At 34.3% G+C, this 25621-nt stretch overlaps 4 protein-coding genes across 4 annotated transcripts; 3 read left to right on the forward strand and 1 right to left on the reverse strand.

The window, feature by feature from the left end:
• Positions 1-1255: 1255 nt before the first annotated feature.
• LOC149486465 (sperm-associated antigen 4 protein-like) lies at positions 1256-13603 on the reverse strand. The gene is made up of 5 exons (XM_089697878.1): positions 13495-13603; positions 11442-11645; positions 4346-4568; positions 3149-3266; positions 1256-1472 (listed from the first exon to the last, which is right to left on the reverse strand). Exons 1-5 carry the CDS (start codon positions 13601-13603, stop codon positions 1266-1268), a joined length of 861 nt encoding a protein of 286 aa, XP_089554004.1. The 3' UTR covers positions 1256-1265.
• Positions 13604-14211: 608 nt separating this feature from the next.
• On the forward strand, positions 14212-14874 carry LOC149486466 (uncharacterized). Its single transcript, XM_089697809.1, has one exon. It carries the CDS (start codon positions 14242-14244, stop codon positions 14872-14874), a length of 633 nt encoding a protein of 210 aa, XP_089553935.1. The 5' UTR covers positions 14212-14241.
• A 114-nt stretch (positions 14875-14988) lies between these two features.
• On the forward strand, positions 14989-16108 carry LOC149486467 (uncharacterized). The gene has a single exon (XM_089697810.1). The coding sequence runs from the start codon at positions 15176-15178 to the stop codon at positions 15980-15982; it is 807 nt and encodes a 268-aa protein (XP_089553936.1). The 5' UTR covers positions 14989-15175; the 3' UTR covers positions 15983-16108.
• A 6655-nt stretch (positions 16109-22763) lies between these two features.
• Positions 22764-23692, forward strand: LOC149486468 (uncharacterized). Its single transcript, XM_089698132.1, has one exon. The coding sequence runs from the start codon at positions 22764-22766 to the stop codon at positions 23265-23267; it is 504 nt and encodes a 167-aa protein (XP_089554258.1). The 3' UTR covers positions 23268-23692.
• The last annotated feature ends 1929 nt before the right edge of the window (positions 23693-25621 follow it).

Below are 25621 nucleotides of genomic sequence, written 5' to 3' on the forward strand. Positions count from 1 at the left end.
ACCCCACACGGCATGTTTTGGAAATTTTTATTTTTTTCTTTGTATGCCATATTTAATTACCGGGGTGCGGGCAGGGGGACCACAAAACTGGTTGGCAACATCTGTCTATAGGATGTCTGGGACCTATACAATATATATCAGAAGTCAGATTTAGGTCCGCTATTTTTGCAAACGAACATCTCCTTGGAGCCTGCTCTAGCTGGTTAGTAATCATTTATGATGACTTCGTTATCGATACACATTGGAAAGGGGGACTCTTTGATCAAACCATAGATTTTGTAGGACAAATATTTTTTCGAATAATTTAGATAATTATCTTGAGATTGAACAAAAAAAAAACATTCAGTTAGTAATTAATATTTGAGAACCATCAAATCAAAATATTTTATCCTTGTTTCCTCTGGTAGCTACCACAATCGAGAGTTTTGTACATGAAATTATTGGGCATCTCATCAAAATAAAGCTACTCACGAAAAATTAGCTTGATAGTAATCACTTGCAAAAATGGGCGATGTATCCCGGACTAGGAACTTTTGTATCAAAATAATTTTAAGTGTAACTAGCTTTCCGCACGCGGCTTCGCCCGCTTTGTACAAATCCTAATAAATGATATACTAAACTAAAACCTTCCTCTTGAATCACTCTAATAAAAAAACTGCATCAAAATCGGTTGCGTAGTTTTAAAGATAAAAGCATACAAAGGGACATAGGTAGGTACCTACAGAGTAAGCGACTTTATTTTATACTATGTTCAAATAATCTCAAAGACTCAAACGTTATAACCTATATCACAGTATTACAATATTAATAATTGTAATACTGTGCCTATATTATCTACTGTACCTACAGTTTCATCCAAATCCGACCAGTTGATGTTTTGTTGTTTTTATTTGTTGATTGTTTTTTCGTGAAAGATTAATCACCTAGGATTATATAAGTAATAACCTAGGATAAAATACATAGGAATAACCTAGGATAAAATACATATTTCTACTGTGCGGTATTTTTCACTAACTGCTTCTATAAAACGGCTGGACCGATTTTAATGATATTTTTTGTTTGTCTTTTTTGCATTCGAGAATGGTTTAAACTGAAAATTCGAATGCGATCGAAGGCCCTTGCAAAAGCTATTACGTTAAAACTGTTTAGTGTAATAATTATGTGTATAAGTATAGCTCATGTAGGTATCTAAAGGTGCAAATAAAACAAAAATGATATGGAATATATTTTATTATCAATAAAAATGCATTATAACTAGGTATACATCAATTATAAATCATAAAATCGTGGCTGTAAAGATGAACGCGGTAAACACAAGTATATTTCGGATTGCCATGGTTGGACAAAACTCGGAAAACAATGCGTTTTAAAGGAGCATTTCTATTGTCTAATGAATAGTATTGTTTCGCTGGCTTATTATACCGGTATATTCCATCTGCTGCTTTTATCCAAGTACCGTTTTCTAGGATACCCTGCAATAACAAAGGAACATTCTTCTGTATGTTAAAAAGGAGCGTAGGTAGATACTCGTTTTGTTCATGCTCATAATAATTTTTAATTCATCAAAATAAGAGCTCTCTATACTGGAGTAAATTATATAAAAAAAAGGAAACATGTGGCTGCGTATTTAACTCTATATTCGAAATTAAGAAATGGATATAATAATATTTATTGAATCCTGTAATTTTTTGACAATGGTATAACCTAGTGGACCTATACCCGGTGGGTATAATAAATATAATACTTATTATTTTTTTTTTTTCACGCAGTCAATGTGTTTTTGATTGCTTTTCCAATAAAAACTTATTTGAAAATAAATCTATAAGAATGTGCTCTTGATAGCTCGTATAATATTAATTGAAAATTGTTTAGCAAACACAACACACGTAAATAAATGCGATCTTGAGACGCGTTCATAACAAATAGGTAATATTGCTAAAGTATGTGTACAGTCGTGGGCGGGCTTATCTCGATTAAATTCCTCAGACTTTCGTTAATATGAATAATGATAGAGATCTCGTTAATCAATTTCTCTAAGGATCATCTGTGGGGTCAGTGGAAAATTTTGCTAAACTAACTTATTGAATTAATTATCTTCGTTTCAATTTAATCTTGTTTTAAAACTATCTACTAATTAGGTTTTAAAGGACATAGAAATTATATTTCGTAAGTTTGTAGGTTTGTACCTTAGTCTTTAAACAGGTGCTATATGGGGCATTTCACGCGAAGCGAACACAGATTTTTGGGTCAGGTTTCCGATTTCGGTTATATTTTAGTATGTTACACCTGTATATATCCTCGGTATGCATACGAAATATTTTTGCATTTAGAAGTTTAGTTTTCAAAATACAGGTCTTTGAAGATGTCAGCAAGCGCGAGGCATGCATGACTTTGAATGTAATTATCAGTTCCCCATATATCTGCATCCCCACTGCAGAACGTCGCGCTAACCAACTAGGGCTAGTATGGGGATATTGCCGCGCTTCGCAATTATAATACATGTAGCTTCGAAACTTCTGCGATGACCACTCTAGAACTTGGCATGTAGTTTAAGCATAATATAAGCCATTTATTTAATGATCTTAAATTTTTTTAAAAATATGCTAAGTTCGTAAAAAATTACAAAGAAAAATATTTTTTAATTTTTCTTAGGAATTTAAAAATAAATTCGAAATCAAAAATATGAGAATAAAAAGGTTTTTTAATGGGGGTTATTATTCAGTCATAAATTTATTTAAAAAATCCTTTTCTTGAACTGATAATTACATTCAAAGTCATGCATGCCTCGCGCTTGCTGACATCTTCAAAGACCTGTATTTTGAAAACTAAACTTCTAAATGCAAAAATATTTCGTATGCATACCGAGGATATATACAGGTGTAACATACTAAAATATAACCGAAATCGGTAACCTGACCCAAAAATCTGTGTCCGCTTCGCGTGAAATGCCCCATATATAAGTTATTTAAAATTTTTTACAATCAAGTACCTAACAATTAATTAAGGAGCACATATTTCAATATATTCTGGGTTGTATATAATATATGCGTATATTCGTAAGGCAAACGCTCTTCACCCTCAGCAACTAAGCCATGCTATTTCAAATAGCTTAACCATAGACTACATATAGCTCCTATACTATACTTACGTATACGGCAAAGTCCTTAGGAGCGCTGTGAGCAGTGTCCGGTCGAATATGTTCCACACTAATACTGGCCACTTGCGTTGAGCGAGGTAGATGTATCTCAATATTACCAGACGAACCACTAAAATGTTTAGATATTAGTAAATTCCGAATTTGTTTAATGGACATAAATGAAGTAGGGCGTGAAGAGAGATTGATCTAGTTTTATAATGAATTGTAAATGTTCCAATTAGAAAAAAGTAATATACCTACCTAACTTATTTCAATTTGAAAATTAAGTTTTGTATAACTACAGTTTTTTGAATGAATCTCTCAAGATAGATTCATAAACTAGCGGTTTCTACAAAATTAGATGACTTAGACACACTTATTTTCGAGCTCAAAATTAAGGTAAGTGGGTCACTCGCTTAAAATGAGTTTTATAAAACAAGTCGGTTCGTCGTATTTTAAGATATTCCGATTCTGAATGATGATATTCTTTTGTTTTGCTTTTGTTAAAAATTGTATCAAATTAAATTATAGGCTCGAAAGCTTAAAACTTCCGTTGTCTTTTCTAGTGCCCTTTTTACAAGTCTAAAATATTTAAAGGTACCTACCTACATAAACAACTTTTGCAAAACGTTCGGATTATTAATAAAATACTTAGGAACATTTAACAATCTGGTATTGGTCGGCAGAAACAGGGAACAAATAGTCAAGCGAAATGTTAATTTGATGACATCAATTTCATGCCTCATTTAGCGTCTTAATGGAAACACTTTTGTAAGATCTCATTTTCCACTCAACTAAATACAGATCAGTCAAGTGCACGACGACTTTGCATGATTTTGTTAAAGCTTTTTATTGAATACTAAGTAACATATATATTAAGATGTTATGTGAACAAATGTGACATTCATTAATTAGACACCGTAATAATTTTGCCTGAAAATGAAACAGGTATAATCTAGTTAGTTTAGGTAATTATATTTCCAATAACCAAGACCTATTTGAATAGTTACACATAGTAACTATATTGGAATACATAATTAACCATTTACATTAGATTTTACACACAACGGTCGTTTACATCTTTCAGTCCATTTTGCGAAGCTATATGTATATTATGCTAAATACGTGCGAACTGCGAGGTAGCAACAAAACATTCCAATTCGCAAAACGCAAAAGATGTAAACAACGAAGCGATAGTTCCCTCATTACCTAAAAGGCCAACAATCAGCTGGCGTGGGTTTTCTCAATGCCAGTACCGTGTCGGGGGGAGGCGCGGCTCGCCACAGCGGCACGACTCCCCACAGCGCCACGCGGCTACCCCACTCAACGGTGTCGCTACCCTTTACAACGCTCGCACCGGCTATGTAGCTTCCTATTGCGTTCCTGTTTGTTACTGTACTACACTTATTATCCACTCGGGGTCTTATCAATTAAATGGAATGTGTGATATAATGCGAATTGAGATGCTTAACAATTAATGTGTAAGATGTAAATTATCGTTTAATTAAAAATAGATGTGAGTCTACCTCTTAAAATAATGAAAGTAGTAGTGGTGGTGAGTACGAAACTACAGAACGAAGAAGTCTGTGCGCTAAATAATTATAGTGCAAAGAAAATGTTCCCAGAATTTGCTACGAAATATTATAATGAAATTGAAAACTTTGACCTTATTATAAAACATAGTGGAACCAACGTCCTCATAACTTTAAATCAAAGTAAATTATAAAATAAGAAATAACTAAAATTATTATAATGACGTTTTAAAATATTTTGTGAAAAGTTTGATGAAAATTTTAAGTAAAATATAAATAAGCTTAAGGATTTTTTTCTCCATTAAACAAACACAATGGATTACAGAATGGATTTTTAAAAATTTAGGTCAAATATTACTTTTTAAATTCTTTTTCATTTAAATATTCGCTTTATTCAATTATGATTCAGAGATTTAGTAATAACATTAACATAATTAAACAAGGCTTAGATCTCAGTGGAATAATAATAAAAGGGTTTCAGAAGATCGAGCTATAGGTAACTGAAAGAAGAATCGTATCTTGATAATTTAAATTAATTTGTTAATATTAATACTGCTATATCTAAATTATTCCTGATATATTAAAGTTAGCACATACTTAGTTCTACTCTACTCTACATCAAGCAAATCTGCGTCTATTTATTTTTGTATAAGCGTGTGAAATCCTCTATATAAATCTAGGAAATAGGATCGCTAGTGTTTCGCTTAACACCGAAAACGTGTTTAATACAGTCAATTTATGAAACTATGTAAATGCTAACGTCGTGCGTGAAACTCAACAAGCCAGTCGTGGTTTTTTCCAACTTTTGTCGCCACTGTTATTTTTAGCTTTCACCATTTTTCGGTGAAATGTCAGCGTGATATATGGTCGCTAAAACAAGCTGAGTTAAAAAACTTTTTAGGTGGTTTGTGCACTGTTTTATTCCTTTGAATATGTTGTTACAAAGTCATTTAGTTGATATGGGAGGATTTTGTAGAGCGTATTATTAGAATTTATACATACTACTACATTTACTTTCAAAATTTGCTGTTTCCTTTATATGCATATATAATTATAATTATTATAAGTATATTTCTGCTGAAACGTGTTTTAACTACGTCATTCGCATAAATCGCTGACTATTTCAAATTACAATATAGGTAATTTTATTCAATTTAATTAATTTAATTTCCGTTATAAAATAAAACTCCATCATTACAGGAAGACTGTCGCTGACGCAGTAAGTAAACGATTTATTGCGTTTGGCACATTCTTTTATATTTCTCTTAAATTCGAGGAAGGTTTTAACTTGACAAATCTTAAAGGACTAATAAAAATAAACAAAGACGTAGTTTGGATTGCAGCCAAAGAAACGCTCGGTTAAACTTGCTGGGTTATCAAACATTCAAGTTTACCACTAACCAGTAGGTGACCGTTGGAATAGCATCACAATAGGCACAGAAGATCTCTACATTATTAATAGATTCAGGTGCCTGGGAGCCTGGGGTCAGCCTAGCCAGGTAGTTTTCAAATATGTAACAGTGAAGCTGTTTCTCTGTTTCAGGCCTCACATGGGATTTCATTAAAACTTTTGTATCAAAATATAACAGAATGTATACTACTAGTTATATGTATGAAATTTTGTTAACTATTATAGATTGAATTATGATATGAATTTAATTAAATCTCTGAATGTCTAATAATGATTAGGCGGGTCCACACAGCCAGCAGCAGCGCGAAGCATTTTCGCACGAGGCTACTCGCTCTGTGTGCAAAATATGCAATAGACTGACTATTGCATATTTTGCAATTTATATCCCTACTATAATAACTATGATATTTACGATATTATATTACACTAATTACAAACTAACGAATACAATACGAAACAAATTGCTACTAAAAACCTAATAATTGAATAATTAAAGCCATTTAACTCTAAATTGCGTAGAACTACATCACATACACAGAAATTAATTAGACTAATTAATTAAAATAATTTATAAGTACCTCCATAGCTTTGTGATGTGAACAGTGTCCTTCGTATACGGAGCGTGTTTCTGGTTGGGTTAATAAATTTTATAATAGGCGCATTGCGTGCTCACTGCTACACATTTATTATGTGTTATAACTGTGGTACTAATCATGTGGGATGTTCGTTATGGTACAATTTCAGACAGAGGCTTTGGTAACACGATATTTAATTATTAGTGAGATATTAATTACGCGTCGTTTATGTGGATTTATGGGCTCTTCTTTTGTGTCAGATTGCTGCGAAGCCTTTCCCTATTCTAAATTCTATTATGTCATATATGGTTGGTTTTGAACATAAGATATATATGTTACGGCTAAAGGTAGGTGAGAACATAAACTTAAGATTAGCCGGCTAAACTTAGGTTTATTTTCGACGAGGTGTTAATGTTAGTTTGTTCTATCTTTAGCCGGCTAAACTTAAGTGTAACCGCAGGCCCGTGGCTAAAAATTTCGGGGTGGGTAGATTTGGTTACTATAATACATGTAAGGAACAGGGCGAGTGTTTTCTGGCACTTCGCCGGCTGCTGCCGCAGCACGCTCGCTGCGCTCGCTCGGCTCGTGCGGGTCTTAAGAGTTCTAACCTAACCTAACCTAGCCACCAGCTTTCTGCCCTGAGTCGGGGTGGGTAGATTTGGTTACTAAAATACATGTAAGGAACAGGGCGAGTGTTTTCTGGCACTGTGCGGGCCCCTCAAGCCCTCCACCGGCCCGGCGCTAACCAAATCTACCCACCCCGACATTTTTAGCCACGGGCCTGCGGTTACACTTAAGTTTAGCCGGCTAAAGATAGAACAAACTAACATTAACACCTCGTCGAAAATAAACCTAAGTTTAGCCGGCTAATCTTAAGTTTATGTTCTCACCTACCTTTAGCCGTGACATATACATTGTCTTCAATTGTTCAAAAACGTTTTTTATACGTAAGTAAATAAATCTGTTCTGTAGTTCAAACCGATAGGCAGATCGAGATTCTACGATATACATATTTACATAAATTTGTTGAAAGTTATGAATTTAGCTTCTTTAGATTTTTATGCGAAAATCAATTTTTATCTTGGTATAAAAGTTTCTTATAACGAGGCCCTGGATTCCAACTAACTACTACCTTATGAAGTTTCTTTGATATTACTTTAGTAGTTTCGCAGGAAAACGCAAAATATAAACAAGTAAAATAGAAATATAACAACAATTATTTTATGAATATCTTTATTGTAAAACCTCCTGTTTTAATTGTTTAAAAATTACTAGACTTATACTATACTAGATATAGAATATATATTGTATACTCTGATACGTTTTAATATGTGCCTGTTAGCTATTAGATATTGTTATATGAAAATGAAAAAATGAAAATTTGGTCAGTATCATTACTATAATTAACAAAAATATTATATTAGATCTAAAAATAATTTGTTCATATATACCTTAAAACATATTCCGATCTTGATAATAGCGTGGTTAAATAATTCATTCTATAACAACATCCTTCTTCTACTGCTACGGGCTTCTGATTCACTGGGAATAAGGTTTTAGTGAAATTAAATTCATAATGGATATTGTCATAAAAGCATATAAATTTTAGGGACTAATTAATAAGCTAATTATAGCGTTTTGGTATTACTAATTGGATCAGTATATTGAGAATTAATTTTGCATGCAATCAATAAACGCAGTTTATGTGTTTGTACGCTCTTCATAACATCTGAGCAAATTAGGATAAATTTTGTATAATATGTATTTTCTAATCTACCAAAGATAGGTTAGGTTGAAATTAAACAACTCTTGATGGTGTAGGATAATTAATTCATGGTTGTCCAAAATAAATAGTATGGTTCCTGTAACTCTTTTTATATATGTTCTATTTTTATTACATTATCTAATAGATGTCTGGAAAGTGGAAACCCACTTTAATCCTTTTATGTTCTACTCAAATATTAAGGCGCGGGTCAAACACAAGCGGCGCGGGCGCGGGCGTGCCATAAGCGCACCTCTTGAATCTGTTTTGCACCACGTCCTTCTTATACATTTTGTATGAAAGAATTTTGGAAAGGCGACGAGGCGGCACGCCACGGTTGCGCCGCGGGCGTACCGCAGGCGTACCGCAGGCGCGCTTCCCCCATCGCATCCAAATAGAGGTCAATTCACGGTCATACACAATCAAAAACAAATCGGGTGGTAGTAGACCGGGAGATACTGACACAAAATTTCGAGTCATTTGTCTGTTACAATTTTTACAAAAAAAAATTTGCAGATTTTCGGCGGTATGGCGACCATTTGGAATCGTCCGAAAAGTATGGCATGGCGATTTTCGTAAATGGCTGCACGACGATGGTTACCTGTGCAAAAGTTAGCCTGGTACAAATGGTTGAATTGTTTTTTTTAAATCAACACATTTGCGTCGGTATGGCGGGCTGTAAGTCACACCGGAAAAGTATGGCATGACACTACCGCCTACTTCTTTTTTATGGGCTATCGGTAAATTCTAAATTTTTTGTGTTACAAATCGTTTGACTTCGCTATTTTTCCGACGAGTTCGACTAACGCCCACGCGACTAAGCCGACGGTACCAGCGTTCACACCATCGTTTTTCTTTTTGTCATTGCGTACTAAGACCCCTGTAGAACCGCCATCCTGTTACAAATGACTCGAAATTTTGTGTCAGTATCTCCCGGTCTATAGGAGACGGTAGCCTGTCAGTCAAAAATGTGTTCTCTCTGTGTGGAATTATATAGAGCTGCTATTACATACCCTTCTTCGTTTTGTTTTTAAAGGTGAATTGAATTAATCGATGAAATGATTTACACAGGTGATGGCAGTAGGGAAAGTGAAAATGAAGAAGAGCATAATGAAAGTTCCCATGTATTTACAATGTCAGAAATAAAGATAATCCTGATTTTGATTGTGTTTTTTATTTATTTGTAATTGTAATAATATTGTGGAATGATCAGTACTGTAAATACTTTTGAACTGAGATTTTAATGATAAGATTTATATGGTTTAAATGTAAACCTGTGTTTGAAAACCATATTTTATCTATGCTAATATTATAAAGAGGAAAGGTTTGTATGTATGTATGTATGTATGTATGTATGTATGGTTTTCACGCATAAACTAGGTACTGGACCGATTTTGATTTAATTTGGCACAGATAATCTTTAGACCCTGAGAAAGAACATAGGCTACCTTTTATTGCGAAATATGTACCACGGGCGAAGCCGGGGCGGACCGCTAGTACAATATAAATTTTGTGTTATTTTAACCTTCTTTTCTTCCATCATTACACCAGTACTACTTTAAAATTACTTTAAAAGTACTATAAAATTTTCCAAGTAAATTCCAACATTTCCAACAAAGATATATTTGCAATCGTGGGGTTATCCTCGCTATTTACTTACAAGGAATTATCAAAACAAAATCGTTACTTTCAAATTAACGTTACTTTCAAATCTCTTTTAGCACAAAAAACATAATTTTACTAAATTATGCATGAAGAAAATGCATTTAACCACTCTATATAAATATCATTTTCGGACGCCAACAGCGCGCCCGATGCGCGCCGGCAGCGCGCCCGAGGCGCGCCGCGCCGCTTGTATATGTCCCGCGCCTTAGTGCTTATATGTTGATGTATCTTCTCTAGTTACAGAGCCTTGTCAGTATTTTAGCAATATTACTTGTAACTCCCAAGAAAGCTATTTACGTACGTACTTATAGTTATGAGCTTCGTTTTCTTTATCAATTTTAGAATATCTTCTGTAGGCTTTCCGGTATACAAGTAGAATGCTGTGGAAAAATATGGCTTTTATATTAATTGACAATATTATCGATTTTTCGATTCATTGGCACATTTATTACTGAGAAATATCACCAGTAAAATGACATATCGTACGATCAAAAAGTTTAACAACATAATATTATAATATCTATTAAGTCACTTGGTCAGCGTGATAGATAACTACAATCTGATCTACAACCTAAACCCCCTTACATCCTACAGAATGCAGATCTTACGGAACAAATCAATAGGCTGTTTTTGGTGATGACGAAACAAATTTAAACTGTGAAGTAAATAATATATTTGGTGATAATACATTTTCATTCTATCCCATAATGCATAATGCAACATTTTATATTAACGTACAGAACTTTGTACATTTCCTTTTAGTTTTGAAATATATGATATGTTTGAAATGGAAACCTCAAATAATATATATTCCGCGAATATAGTTTACCAAATTCTCATTACACTTGCAATGATATTATTGAATAATTAATAATCGTATTACAAAATGCTTTTCAGAATGTGCTATTATGACATTTTAAAACGTTGTTTAAACGAAGTGACTTATTTAAAACACTTATTGGAATTATTTGCCTACAAATACTTTATTTCGATTTAAATGAGCAACTACTATAATAATGATAATTCCATATTAATGAGCAAAATTGATTAATGCAATTGGTCAGATGCGGAATGAGGAATCAAATTATTATCGTTCATGATGTGTAAAATTGAGCTAAAATTTCAATATTCATATTTCTAATTTCATATGCATAGATGATTTCAATTCGCAAGAACTATCACTAAATTGTGAACAGGATTTAGGATACATCTTAATCAAATTAGGACGTGCTCCATAAAACTAACAGTGAACATATCTTTGCTAGTTCCAAGCCTTGTTAGCGAAGTTCGCTTTTAGGCAAACAACGGCGCTTTGAGTCTGCACAAAAAGTAAATGGAAGGTCTAATTAAGTGTACTCACCCGATAATCCAGTTATTGTTAAAAGTATTAAAAGTTTTAATTTCAGTCGTCCGTTTCCCTTAGGAGGGACTTTAGAGCATTTCTTATATTTTCTGCAACGTGACCGATCGTTCTGGTATTCCCAAATGTTCTCTCGCAAAGGATACGAGGATTTTAATTCTCGAGATGAAACTTTTCGTGGTTTTCGCCTTTCGTAAACTCTTCCTGTTGAAATATGGAGTAAATGGACTACGGTTACCTGAGCTTTGTAATTTACTTAGCGTGTGTGGGATTGCGCTTAATTAATGCCCCAAAGTTTTAGCTTCGCCGAGTATTCAGAACATTTTCTCTGTCAGAACTGCCTACTGTTTGGAAGCTTTATAATGTGGTTTTAAAAGTATAAGTTATGTCGTAATTAGTAATTAAAATACTTTCGGGATTTTTAACTTTCGTGAATATTAATTGATGTTGATATATTTGCTTTGTAGTCTCGTATAATTTTAAATTTATTTTATTTAACATTACGTCTCTTTAGATAGCGTTTTGTATCATTTTTTTATATGCATGCAAGGCAAGGAAATTGAATTCCTAATACATATAGGTTCCCTCACTCTATGGGTTCCCTAATCTAATACTCCTCGTAATTTCCAAATTAGGTACACATATTTTGCAAACGCGAAATGTTTCAGGCCGGTTTCCAAATTAAATTAACGATATTTTATAGCCCAGCAGTTTCACGATTGCCGTCGTAATGAAGCTCATTTAATATTTTGTGCAAATGCTCGTCATTCATTTCATAGCAGGTGGTAGTACGCTCCAATTGCATTATGCAAGCTGCTTGCTATTCGGTTTTTAGGTCGCTCAAATTAGGGACGGACAACACTTAGGGTGCACTCACACACATCAGTCACCGTCAAGTCACCGATGACTGATCGGTGACGGTTTGTGTACGTATCCACAAACACCAGTCACCGTCATGTTGTCCGTCAGTCACGTCGCCGGTTTGACTGAATCATTGAACACATACATCAGGTTAGTGAGTGATTAGACGTGTGTCACGCTAGAGAACATGTAGCAATTGACGGTAGCACGACGCTGACTGAACTGAGACGTGACGGCACCGGGTGAGTGGGGATAAAAGTATGATACATGTATGGAAAGATTATTTGACGTGCCTGACCGGGGACGTCACTGATAGATTTCGTGCCGGCGACTGTCGTGTGGGAACAGAGTCATACTAGAACTATTGATACATATTTTTTTTTAATCCTGTCCGGTGACGTGCCGTGACGGTGACTGATGTGTGTGAGTGCACCCTTAATGTCCGTATAATTGTTTAACAATTTACCTGCTGAGAGTCTATCGGTGTTCAAGAGTGAACGGGGTGATAGATGTAGAAATAATACATGTATTTGTTTATTATACAACACAACTCACTTGTTGTATGAAAAATAGTATTGTTAAACAAACTATCAATAAAAAAAAAGAATTATTCCTTAGTACATAGTAGATATATTTGGAGTCATATAAATGGAAAATTCCTTTGAAAATACTTGGATTATAAAATTTGCACTGAAACAAGATTTCACAAGGTCCAGTGAGTTAACGCGCTGGCTAAAGATTTGAGGGCACTCGGGGCGTCCTACTTGTTATTCTGTCCTACTTTACCTAAAGACTAAACAGTTATTTTGACGAAGTCATCGAATTAATTGCTTTTAACGATATAATTTGTTCGAATCACTAGAAATAATCTACGGATTTTGATTACGCTTCAGGGGAAGGATACGAATATATTTTTGTTGAAAGAAAATATCGCTGGCATGTCCTAAAACGTTCGATGATAAAACACATAAATCTGGACTTGACCAACGTGATGGATTATTGTTATAACGCTCATAATATTCTCGAACGAAGTTTCTAAACTTGACTATCAATGAGTATTGAGTAATATTATTAAACGTACATCTTGTTATAATCGTGAATTATACTTAATAAAATGTGAATTCGTTTAAAAATAATTTTGTAACACTGTTGTATTTATAAGTAGTAAAATAAAAAATAATAATGTCTTAACCTGATGAACACCATGGTGGCACAATATTTCTTGTTGATATTTCTGTTTCTGATGCAACACTTAAGCTCTCACACATGTTTCTAAAAGAGTTTCTTGTTATTACAACCATGTCATAGTTTTAAATGTTATAAATTTTTATAAACGATGGTTAAGTTCATAAAATGCAAAATATCAATTGGATGAATGCTATAAAAATAGAACAAAGAGGAAAGTGTAGTGTGTTTTTTTTAATTAAAGCACAGATTAAAAATAACTTTCTCCCGCCTTCTAAGAAAAAAAAAATGAAGCACGGGTGTTTTTACATACAGCCAATTTCATGAAAATTTCTTATATCTGAATTAAATACATATTCTGATATTTAAATATTAATGAGTTATATTTAAAAATAAGTTGACTATACTTGATTGAATCTTTTTCTCGTTCTTCGTATAATCTATTCTGAAAATTATCACTTCAATTTCTTTATTAACATCCTTATTGGGTTGCATTTACTATAAGGCATACCTATATTCTATTATAATAAAATATGTGTAAAATATAAATCTACAAATACATATAATTTTCCTAAACCCAATGCCTTAACCATAGCAGTTTCTCTTTGATTTCAACTAATGACCTAATTTATATACTTACCAAATACTAGACTGTGTAATTAGTTTGAATCGCATTTTACGAGGAAAAGTATTGATTTCATGGCGAAGGTTTTAAATGAAATGCAGCAATTGATGCGGAACAGTTTTTTTAGTCATGTTCGTCGCCGCTGTCGTTTTTTACGTTTTATCGCGGGCTGTCGCTCAGGAACAAGCTCTCAGCACGGTCACCCCACAATCACCCCCCATTCCATTTCTGGATTTGTTCACTGGCTCCTCCAACTATTATCCTGATATACGAAAAACATATTCTGATCCCGGTTATTACCATGGTTCGTGCCAAAAGACAGACACCCTCTCGTCGCTCGCTAGTCTTTTAGGAAGTGCTGCCAAAATAATGCTTTCGGCAACGGTCATAGTATTATTAAAACTTCTTGCTGGCAAACTTTTGCTTTTACCGCTAAGTGTTATGGTGTTCGCGAAGTTGGGGCTTAAAGCGATGTTAATGTGGCCCGTAATATCGAAAATGATAAGGTATTTCAAAAAGAAGAAGAAGAAGAAACATCATTCGAGAATGATAATGGATTGTTCCGAAAGGGTTGCATGTGTTATACAAAAGTCCTACAGGAGTGGTTGGGGAAGTAACTTCGGTGCCGCAGTCACATTTTCCATAATTGACGACGTTGAAGAGGATAGCCCAGTTGCAAAAATATTGTTAAGCATTTTAGCTGGGGACAAGGTTGCGGAATGTATGTCAATGGACTGCAACTCAGGAATCGATATAAGCTGACACGTAAATAAACATTAACTGCGCTTGTTCAACGACTTACTTGCGAATGATTGTGGATTTAATAAATTCATTTTATGATGAGTGATGCTTAATGTCATATGTTTATATTATAAATTGAAAATATTAAATGGTAGATAAACAAACATACATTTTTGTTTGGAAATATGTATTTACTTAGGAAATGTGTTTATAAAAGTAATAACATCAACATACGTTCTTATAAAGTTATACATCACACGTAAAAATTTGTTACTTCGAGTTCAGTCATTTCAATCGAGTGTGCTCTGCTCGTGTGAACAACATGAGTACAATCAGTTCTTGGAAAATTGCTGCGATCCTTTTGAATCTTTTAACAATTTGCACCTATGGAGATCCTGGAACAATACGGACAATAGAAATGCAAAATTTGCCAATGGAAAACGAAAGACACATGGCATCGTTTCCGAATACAATTTATTACCCGAATATGTATTCGGTTCCTTACGAACAAAGTAATTTAATGCAAGCGAAATCAGAGCCCAGAATGGAACCAAGTGAGAGTAAATCTTCACCCACATTCAACGACTTCGTTGATGCTATCAACGACTTTTCAGATAATGATGAGTATCCAAAGCATCCACAATCAAGAGTAGCTTCGAAATTTGTAACTCCAATCACTTTTAATAAACCATTGAAATATACGTTTGACAAACCGAACTACGTGCCTTGGTCACCTAATATCTACCAAGACACACCTAATGTTTTGGGGCCACCAGCGATACACACTGACAAGCTATGGAAACCAAGGTTTGGACTGTTTGATTCTGGATCGCCGAATAAATTGGGGGGTTTATTGAACCTCGGCCTCGCACTGCTAGGTGGTTCAGATTTAAAGGGATTAAAGGACACGTTCATACACAGCATTCTGAAGCCTCTTTTTGTAGCAAAGAGCAGTTTGAAGGCGATAATTAGTAAACTCGCGGTACCGGTGTTGGCTCTTGTTTTAGTGAATGTAGAAATTTTATTTGTCGTTTGGTGGATGTGGGAGGATTGCCCTGAAGTAAAACCAGCAGAAACTACGACCCCGTACTCGCAAACAACGTCTAGTAACTTTAGCACATCTAAGTAATTTAAGTATTCCAGTTGAGCAGAAATTATTATTTCCTACATTTGAACTTAAGATACCTTTAATTGACCCCAATGTGTATATAAGTTAGTATTCGGTTGATTAAAAGTTATGTTATATTAATTTATTATATTTTATAGAATTGTATTGTGTTTCCACAAACTCAATTAAAGAAATAAACAATCTTTTGTTTGTTATTATTTCCCTTTATCCTCGTAAAAATAGACAAATTCGTATCAATGTGTCATTCATCAGTTAAATTACTTACGAAAATTTCTTTTTATAATAGTTTTTCTAAATTAATATTTTTCGAATCAATTGTAAAACTCATTTATAATTTGTATAAAACTATAAAATAAACATTCAATTTACATATTTTGTGACCATTTACTTAGAACTGCGAATTATAATTATTATTTTTGGAAGATAATAAAGAATCTATAAATAAACAGACTCTTATAAAGATATTATTTTTCATGTTTCAAAATACAGAACACTTGTTAATATTAATTAGAACATTGAGATATAAAGATTGACATCTATTAAGGTCAAATTTCAGATAAATCCGCGCTTCAAAGACACGCAAAATGAAAAGTGTAGAGTGTAGACGGTAATGAAGTCATTCGCAAAACATGAATACTCTTTTATACGTTGGATATTCTTAAATTTCGTTATTTAGGAAAATATTTTAAAATAATATATTCTCTTTTTATCCGCATGTCCAAATGATTTATTTGCGTGATTAAGGGTTTTCCTGATTCGGGTTTGGTATTGATCTGTTCGCATTGTACCGTGTATGATTTTATTGTTCTATAGATTACGATAAATCCTCTGCCATTTTCAATACTTGCTATGAAAATATTGAAAATATCACACATTTAATCTATTACTGAATGATCTATCTACTATTACTGATCTATTCTAAATTATTTCTATTTTATCTAGTAATATATATGATCATTCGATTGCATTTGTAGTGGACGTTCTTTATACCGAGGGTGGCTTACAATTCTAAGGGAATTTTATATGAATAGGTAGTATCAATAAAAAAAAAAAGAATATTTCAGAACAATTTTCACACACGGCACGATCTGATCCCATACTAAGCTTTCGCTTGTGTTATGGAAATCATATGCTTGATAAATCATCACACAAATATTTGCCCTGGGTGGGAATCGAACCCATTACCTCTGGCTTGGAAGACAGGGTCACTACCAATCAGTAAAAAAAACAAGTCAATTATTCACAATTACAGCGGCGTCTGAATATTCCTTATAATTATCTCACATATGTGACTAGCTGATAGCTGATACATACTCTATCCTTATCCATCCTAATCTATTATTCCATCCGTAGTCTCAATCCTATTTTATGCTGGTTGTAATAAATTCGCAGCTAACAATATTAGTGAATATTTATCAGTGTATTGCTTCCGCGTTTCTTAATTCACATGTTACGATAAATCTCTGAAACACATGGTAATCAAAATAAACATATGAACATTCTCCTTTTAATAATCTAGATAATATAAAACAGGCATTATAACATATTATAGAGACTCGAACTATAACAGGAAAGTTGAACATGATTTGGAAGAAATCAGTCATCTTTTCGCTAGTACATCTGTTCGCTAGTAGTATAAACAATAGTGTCTTTATACAATTGTGGTACATTTACAATTCTTCTTGAATATTCCTGATGTATGTAAACAAGATATGTATATGATATTATACAATGTACAATTCAAATAAGTAATTGACCTTTTAATGACCCAGTTCTTTTCATATGAGAGTGACCGTTATTACTTGAACATTTTAAAAATAACTTATTACTCATACAGAAAAAAATACGTTAAAATCATTTATTGTACTTGTCTAGAAGTATTGCGATCGTGGGCTTCTTTATTAATTATAATCGTATAAAAAGTAGTCAATGAGACATTCATTTAAAAATTTACATTCTCATTTATTGCATACTTAATAATATGTATTATGAAGCATGTAATGTTTATAGAGAGCAAATACAACATACTTACACCACTTACGATACCAGTTGCTATAAAAAGGGAAATAATGGGATTAGGCGACAGGTGTCTGCATTCGTTATCCACGTTGCCTTATTATACCTAATTGGGTAATGGACTCAAAGATAGCAGAATATAACCGTATTCAATGGAAGAGACGACGTGACAAGAAAATTATAGGACGGACGCGGGAAATAGGTAATTTCTGTGCATGTATGTGTTTTATATAAGGGAAGTATTTTTTGCTGGAGGTTTTTTGACGATTTTACTCGTGAGGTCGAGGATAAAATGGTAAGTAGTGCATAATTTTATTGATTTTACTATTTATGTATTATACAGTATACGTAGTTTATATTGTCTTCATCTTCTGTAGGTTAGTTAAGAATTTATTACATATTTTAACAAGGATTTCTGGAGTGAAAGACGAATTATGTTTCCTGTTAACTAAAAGCAGAAAACAGCCTATTTATTTTGTATGGTTTCGTTACATGGAACTTTGAAAGTAGAGCTTAGTATGCGTTTACTTTTCAACTTAGATTAATAATAATAGGAGTTTCGTAAAAGTTTGATGCGTTGGTATATTTGAGTTACATCAATCATATCCGGGTCTTCAACAAATTTTATAGGGCTTCGCGCAATTAATATTAGTAGGTACAAAAATTATTATTTATTTTACCTATATTATATAATAAATTAAATATGATAAAGAGTCTGAGGCTTGTTATTTGTTTATTTACGCAAAAATACTGAAATCATTTAGTGGAAACTTGACATGGCTAGGCAATATCATCTCTCAGATTGGAAAAGTCTTTTGTTTTTGTGTTGTATATGTATAAAAAATAACATCAAAAAATTCTATTATTAATTCGCTTGGCTGGTTGTAATTTTAAAACATCTCAACAGAACTTTATGTCAAACTTATTTACTATTGAAATAAACATATATTCTTCCTTTAATTTGCTACCTATGTACCTATCTGTACACGCTTCTGCAACACGATTGTTGGAAATTGACTGACATATTAAAATTATCCTATTTGTGGCTGTATTAAAAGTAATACGAATAATAATTGATAAATAAATGCTCAATAATTTTATAAATTAATTCAGCATAACAAACCAATACGTTTCTCATTTAGCTGATAATGTTTAATAGGATTACGCGGAAGCATTTGACAAATATTTTCTATTAACTTTCCGCCCGCGGCTTCGCCTGCGTTTTCAAAGAAATACCTGCATAGTTCCCGTTCCCGAGGGATTTCCGGGATAAAACCTATCCTACGTGTTAATCCAAGTTACCCTCTTGATGTGTGCTAAATTTCATTGTAATCAGGAGCTTTTTCTTGAAAGAGAACAAACGTACACATACACATCCATCCTTACAAACTTTCGCATTTATAATATTAGTAGGAGTAGGATAGGATAGTAGGATATTAGTAAGATTATTAGTAGGATAGGATAATAAAAAATACTGTTATCAAAAATATGAAATATCAAAATTTGTTCAGAAGTCGTCAAAACCTCATTATTTCCAGACTGTTAAAACGGGGTGACCTCCCCTGGGAGGTATCGTAAATCTATCCCCGTTAGGTTTTGTTCCGAATTTGCGATATGCTGTGTTAGTGTTTCTAGGTCACTAGCGTTCGGTTGATTACTAAACACTTAAAGCTGTGTTATTTTATTGGAGATAGTTTTAAAACGCGATGCAGTAAAAAACTATCAACGGAAAGCAAATGTTAACATAATATTTGTGATATAATAAAATATAAGAGGAATTTTGGAAAATTTATTAATCTAGATGGTGTTTAAGCTTTAGTTGCTTTTCTAAGAAGATTATTTATAAGGATTTGATTTGATGATTTGTTATTAAGCAACTTTGGTGGAATCTTATTTTTATTTGGTGTCAAGAAAATAAGTAGAAATCAGTTCTTGATATATTTTTACTTATATGAAATTATCCTATATTTGGTGCATATACATGACTCTATTACGAGTGTAAATTTGGAAATGTTTTCTTTTGGAATATAAAACCTGATCATTAAGATTTATGTTACAAAATAAAAAATAAATCTGGAAGATATTTGAAAAATAAAACAACTTTTTATTACTACACAAATTTTAATTATTGTATGTAGTCAACCTATAAAATTGTCAAGATATATATTTATACATGTATAATACACTACATATTTGGCTACTTCTCTGTTCAATAGGGTCGTTTCCTTGAGGATAATGTACGGTGTGATAATTCACACTGCGCCAATTGCGTCGCCATATTTTTTGATATCCATCGTAATGTGTAGAAATGATGAAGGTTTAGGGGCATATATAAGAGGTACCTATTGTAAATATTGTCTTCTTCTACTCCATCACCTGTCAAATGTTATTCTTTATGGAAGGGGAAGATACGCCTTTCTCTCAGAAATGACAACGATGATGCATGTGCTAATTTATTTAACAAATATTATTCTAATTCTTTCAGTTGCATTCGCTCGAGTAAATATAGACGGTTCATATTTATAACAGTACCTATATACAGGCCAATATACATTTTCATTTCCGCAAGTTATTGCTGCTCTCAGGTGTGTTATAATTGTTACGTAGAATAGGATTGGTTTTCGTTTCATCAAAATATCATTGACAGAGAATCAATATTCGTCAGCTTATGGAGAATACAGAATATGTATTAGGTACGTTATATTTAGTGAGTGCATGATGTGCGGACTATATTGAATATGAAATATATTAAACAGTTCATTGCATGTTCATTGTATCAACACTTTTCTTTACCCTATCAATCATGTAAAGCTGGAGAGTTTGTTTGTTTGAATGCATCATCATCATCGTATATCTAAGGAACTACTGACCCGTTGGTGATGTACGTGATCCAGGGGTGCTATAACGACGAAGATGAGACGACTGCTAGTCTAACATTTATTATGTGATTATAGGTTGTATGTGCAACAGTAAAGAAATATTGGTATTTGGCCAATGACCATTCATTAGATATAACCAAGAGAATAATTCTGGAGAAACAAAATTCGTCCATTTGACGTGGATCCATACCACCCCTGATAATTTCCTGAAATTTCGTTACTAATTAGGTTTCGTTTTTGGTGTCAGTGCGTCGTGAATCTTTATTTGTAAGCATCACAAGCGACGTTTTTTTAATATTGAGAATTGAGTATGACCTAATAATATTCACCCAAATTTGGTACTACTTATTTACATAAATAATGCAATCATCAATAATGTGAAACGTTATTACCATCTACGTGAGGTATCACACAGAATATGTCAGCGATTCACACGATACATGAATATGTTGACTGACATGAACATCGAATAACTCGAGAGCATTGAACACCTACAAAAGGTTCGCAAATATCTACATACTTAATACGAGATGGGGACGGGAGGGTTTAAAATGGTTCGTATTTATGCGGTCATTTAAAACGTTTTATATGTCACCTTTTTAACCTTTATCTGTGTTTGATCTTGAACGTTCTAGATTCTTTCTTCCGAACATAAGTGTTACATTATAATCTTCAAAGAGACATTGGTTTATAGGATTACTATCAGCTCATAGTGTAAAGAAAATTTTGAATAGAAATTGCTTAGAATAAATTAATAGATTTTAGTTTATTATTGAAATAGGATCAGTGTCGGCTCAGTATGATTGACGATAATGGCGCTGTTAATTGTTTTATCTATAATATGATAAACAAACTGATGATTTACAACTAGTATAATATTGTGCTACAGAGTTTTGCTAAAGTATTGCATGAAGTCGTAAAATAAATGGAATATTTTAATTAAGTTACATGAGAACCCATTACTAGAGATTATCAATAGTACAAACGTATGTAGGTATATGTGTTAGTTATGTTCTCCACATTTCGTGTGGTGATTTAATGTTGTAATTGACCAGAACGAAAGATTTAGATTTTGCAGTGAAGTTTCAGCGAGATATGTTATTTAAGCATCATGATACCATATCGTGTTACCTAACAATTACAACAACATGAGGTGAACCGTTTGCCTGATCCAATGGGCAATAAATGTTTTGAAAAGGGGCCTCCTGAATGTAGTCGCGGACGGGTCCGCGCACCGCAGGGCGACGGCTGCGACGTCGATACGCGCACCGCCCTGACGTCGCCGCGGGCCGCCCGCACGCGCACTGCTATTTTTCTCGCTGTCCTCAACCTCGGAAGGTTCTGCGACGCACGTCACCACGTCCTCTCGGTGACACTTAGCTCCATAACGCGATACTATAGACGATACCACGCGCTTTTGTTCTCTACCTTATTCAGTGCAATTTAAATCTCATATCTTGATCACATTGTGTTTAACGATCGTTGCAATTCTTAGTTTTGGTGAAAACAAACATCGCAAAGTGATACTCGCGCAGGCGCGAGGCAGACATGATGAAAACGGCCATCTTGCTCGAGGACGCACTTTCGCCTCGCCCAACAGGAATATAATCCATTTTCTTCGTATTTTACGAGGGCAGGGAGAGATGCGATGCAGACTAGATCGAAGGATGTGCGCCCTCTGAGACCGCAGCGCGTCGCGCTATCGATCCGACGGAGCGCGATGGCGCTCGCGAAGTGAATGCGGATTTCAGTATCGCGCCGTCTAATTCGTGCGGGAATAGAGTATCGGTCTCGTGACAGTGCCGAAGAGTGCGTAAGGCATGTAAGTCAGCGTGCGTACGGGCGTAGGGCGCGCGGGCGGCGGCGGGCCCGGTTGACCGCGCGCCATGGGCGAAGAGTACGCGCGTTCCCCGTGCGAACGCTTCCCAACGGTGGGCGCGTTCAGCGTGGCGCCGCCGGAACGCCTGAGCCCGCCGCCGCCCGCGCCGCTGCCGGACCGGTTCTCGGCGTCGCCGCGGCGGGTGCGCCGGAGTGTGGAAGCGGAGAGGGCGCGCAGGCCCCGCTACGTGCCCCCAGCGGCGCACGTGCCCGTGGAGAGATATGTGCCGCGACCACCGGCGCCGGTTCGGCCTCCGCCGCCCGTGTACTGCGGCTTGGCGTGTCGGCCTCCGCCGACAGCTCGGAAGTGCTGCGGGCCAGCTTGTCGCGAAGACATTGGTGGCTCGCCGCCGCCGACTCGCTATGTGGACTACGTGGGCGCTGCGGCCGCGAGACGTCTGGCCTGCACGCCTCCGCCACCTCCTCCACCTGCTCTACAACTCTGCGACCCACAAGAACCTCCGTGCTGCGTTCAGGCTCGCAGGAGGAACCAACAAGCACATGACTGGTAAGTAAAAAAGTTAAAACTTCTAAAATCTTTGTTCTTATCGGTCTAACTACAAATCATATCGTTCCAACTTGGTACATTCGTACATACCAATCAGTAAGTACAAATAAAAAATATTAAAAGTACCAAAGAGCATAGGAACAAAGATACATGTATCACAAAATAAATGAATTATATACCAACAAAACGAAAATAGCTCAAGACCAATAAAATCTGGCAAATCAAAGAAAATCGTTACATTAAACTAAGTACGCAGTCCGGCTGCCATAAAAATAAATTAAATGTAAGGGTTGAAAGGGTCCGAGCGACATACAGTGATGGCAGAAGGCGAATTGTTCTAATTGGCCAATATTTTGTGGCTCGAATTGATAACGTTTGATTGATGAGTTGGCTGTTACTAACGAGGTTTGCGGCGTTTTGTTAATCCTCTTTATGGTACTTGCAGTCAGGCTAGTAGGTCGTAGGCTATTTTTCTATAGACTATTTTGGTATAGAACGTCAAAACGCTGAAAAGAAATAAATATTAGATATTAAATAATTATTATTATCAATCTATCAATGTTATGTTGTGTATTTTTAATTAAGAAAGAAACGCAAATATGGTTCTATAGGTAACTGTTATTGTATACGTTTTCCTTTTAAAAATCTTTCACATCTGTGAACATTCATTTTACGTAGGTATTAATTAAGGAAAAAATTTCGTTTTCCGCATGAAAATTCGTTTGAATTATAGAGAAATAATCAGTCTTTATGTTCAATGCGTATTTCAAAGGCATAAAGTTATAAGCAAAATACATAAAACTCACGAAGTTTGGACAAAGTCGCACAACAATAATTAATGATTCAAACAAAAACAGTGCTTTTAATATCAATAAGTCTATTTGTAATTGCGCAACTTGTTCCCATTGTAAATCTATTTGTTTCATAATGATAATTGGGTTTGTAATGTTTAACTTTATATTTAGGTTTTCATTAATAATATAAATTGGCGTGCTTATGATATTATTTAAAGAGCTTAAAATAAACATGCTTCAAAGCGAGCTGACAATAAAACAATTGACTGGTTTGGTAGAAAACATTAGATATTATGTACTTTACGATTAAAAACTATACACAGAAACATTCACAGAAATGTAATTTCTATAGTATTTAACGGTCTATCTTCGTAGATTTCTTGAAAGACTTTTACAGATGTACGTTTTCAGTACTTTCCTGTATTTTTACATTTTTTAACTTATTTTCAGCCAGTCGACATCTAATGTTATTGGTTTCTTGAAGATTCTCGTTTCTCGTAATAGCAACACAAAGATGTATTACTTCTTTTGATTCCTTTTCATATATGGCCACACGACGCTAGCAATCACACAAAACATTTAAATTAAACTTGTACTTATCTTTATATAAAGTTTATTGATATAATTAAACAAATAACAATTTAAATTTATTATTTTAATATGTTGTCGTAAAACCAATGGTTAATTTTTATGCGTGCGCAGTAGGTACACACCAAAGCCCAAAGGCAATAGACACACCAAAGGCAAGAATTTAGACCAATTTCAGAGCGCATAACTCTTAATCCATACTTCCCGAAGTAAAAGGGCAGAAGACATACGTATGACATACCTTTTCTTTATAACTATGATGACTTGTACATTTCAGCCTAATTTTAGCCATATCTGATGGTTTAGCTCGTACACAACATAGCTTAAACGTGATTTCTCCTCTAAACAAATCTTGATGTGATCACATCTCATAAATGTAATCACCATGAAATTGATACAGCTATGTCACTACACTAAATAATATCCAACATCTAGGTCAAACGATACGTCATATCAAATACACAAGTTCAAAGAAGTTAATCTGCCCTACAACCGTTTCTTATCAGATATCTAGCATAGTGATAACGACGGAAGTCAATTGCAATACCAGTTGACGATTGAATTTATGAAATGTAGCGCTTTCGTGACGTTGTGAAGGACCATTGTTTGAAATTGGTTTAAGTTTTGTGTTTTGTGTGGTGACGTGGAATGTTCTCGTGACATAATCTAAAAAGGAACACCGATAAGATGGCTAAGGATTCGAAAAAGTAAGCAGTCATGTCGTAATTATAATTCGTATAGTATATATTCGTAGGTACATAGGCGTCTAGCGTCACGTGTAAAACATCATTGAAATTTTCGTATAGAAGTAGATTCATAATATCAAGTCAATTTTCTAACCTTTGAAGAATATAATTGCAATTTTTTAACGTTTTTGAAACTACGAAAGAAAAATTTAGATGAAAGAAACGGGTCGAATTCCGCCAGACGATGTAATTTCTATTCTTTCGTAGTTTTGTTTTAAATATTAACAATT

The sequence above is a fragment of the Colias philodice genome, chromosome 8 (genome assembly GCF_061535455.1).
Source record: "Colias philodice isolate Cphi_HAF_F1 chromosome 8, ilColPhil1 Martin Lab GWU primary, whole genome shotgun sequence".
Lineage (NCBI taxonomy): Eukaryota > Metazoa > Arthropoda > Insecta > Lepidoptera > Pieridae > Colias > Colias philodice.

Bases quoted from the DNA above. Each gene is read 5' to 3' on its own strand.
- LOC149486465 (XM_089697878.1), bottom strand. From the start codon at position 13,603: ATGGTTGTAATAACAAGAAACTCTTTTAGAAACATGTGTGAGAGCTTA. The intron at 11,646-13,494 runs GTTAAGACATTA...ATATTTCAACAG, and splicing joins GCCACCATGGTGTTCATCAG to GAAGAGTTTACGAAAGGCGA. The intron at 3,267-4,345 runs GTAATGAGGGAA...TAAACATTTTAG, and splicing joins GCTGATTGTTGGCCTTTTAG to TGGTTCGTCTGGTAATATTG.
- LOC149486466 (XM_089697809.1), top strand. From the start codon at position 14,242: ATGTTCGTCGCCGCTGTCGTTTTTTACGTTTTATCGCGGGCTGTCGCT.
- LOC149486467 (XM_089697810.1), top strand. From the start codon at position 15,176: ATGAGTACAATCAGTTCTTGGAAAATTGCTGCGATCCTTTTGAATCTT.
- LOC149486468 (XM_089698132.1), top strand. From the start codon at position 22,764: ATGGGCGAAGAGTACGCGCGTTCCCCGTGCGAACGCTTCCCAACGGTG.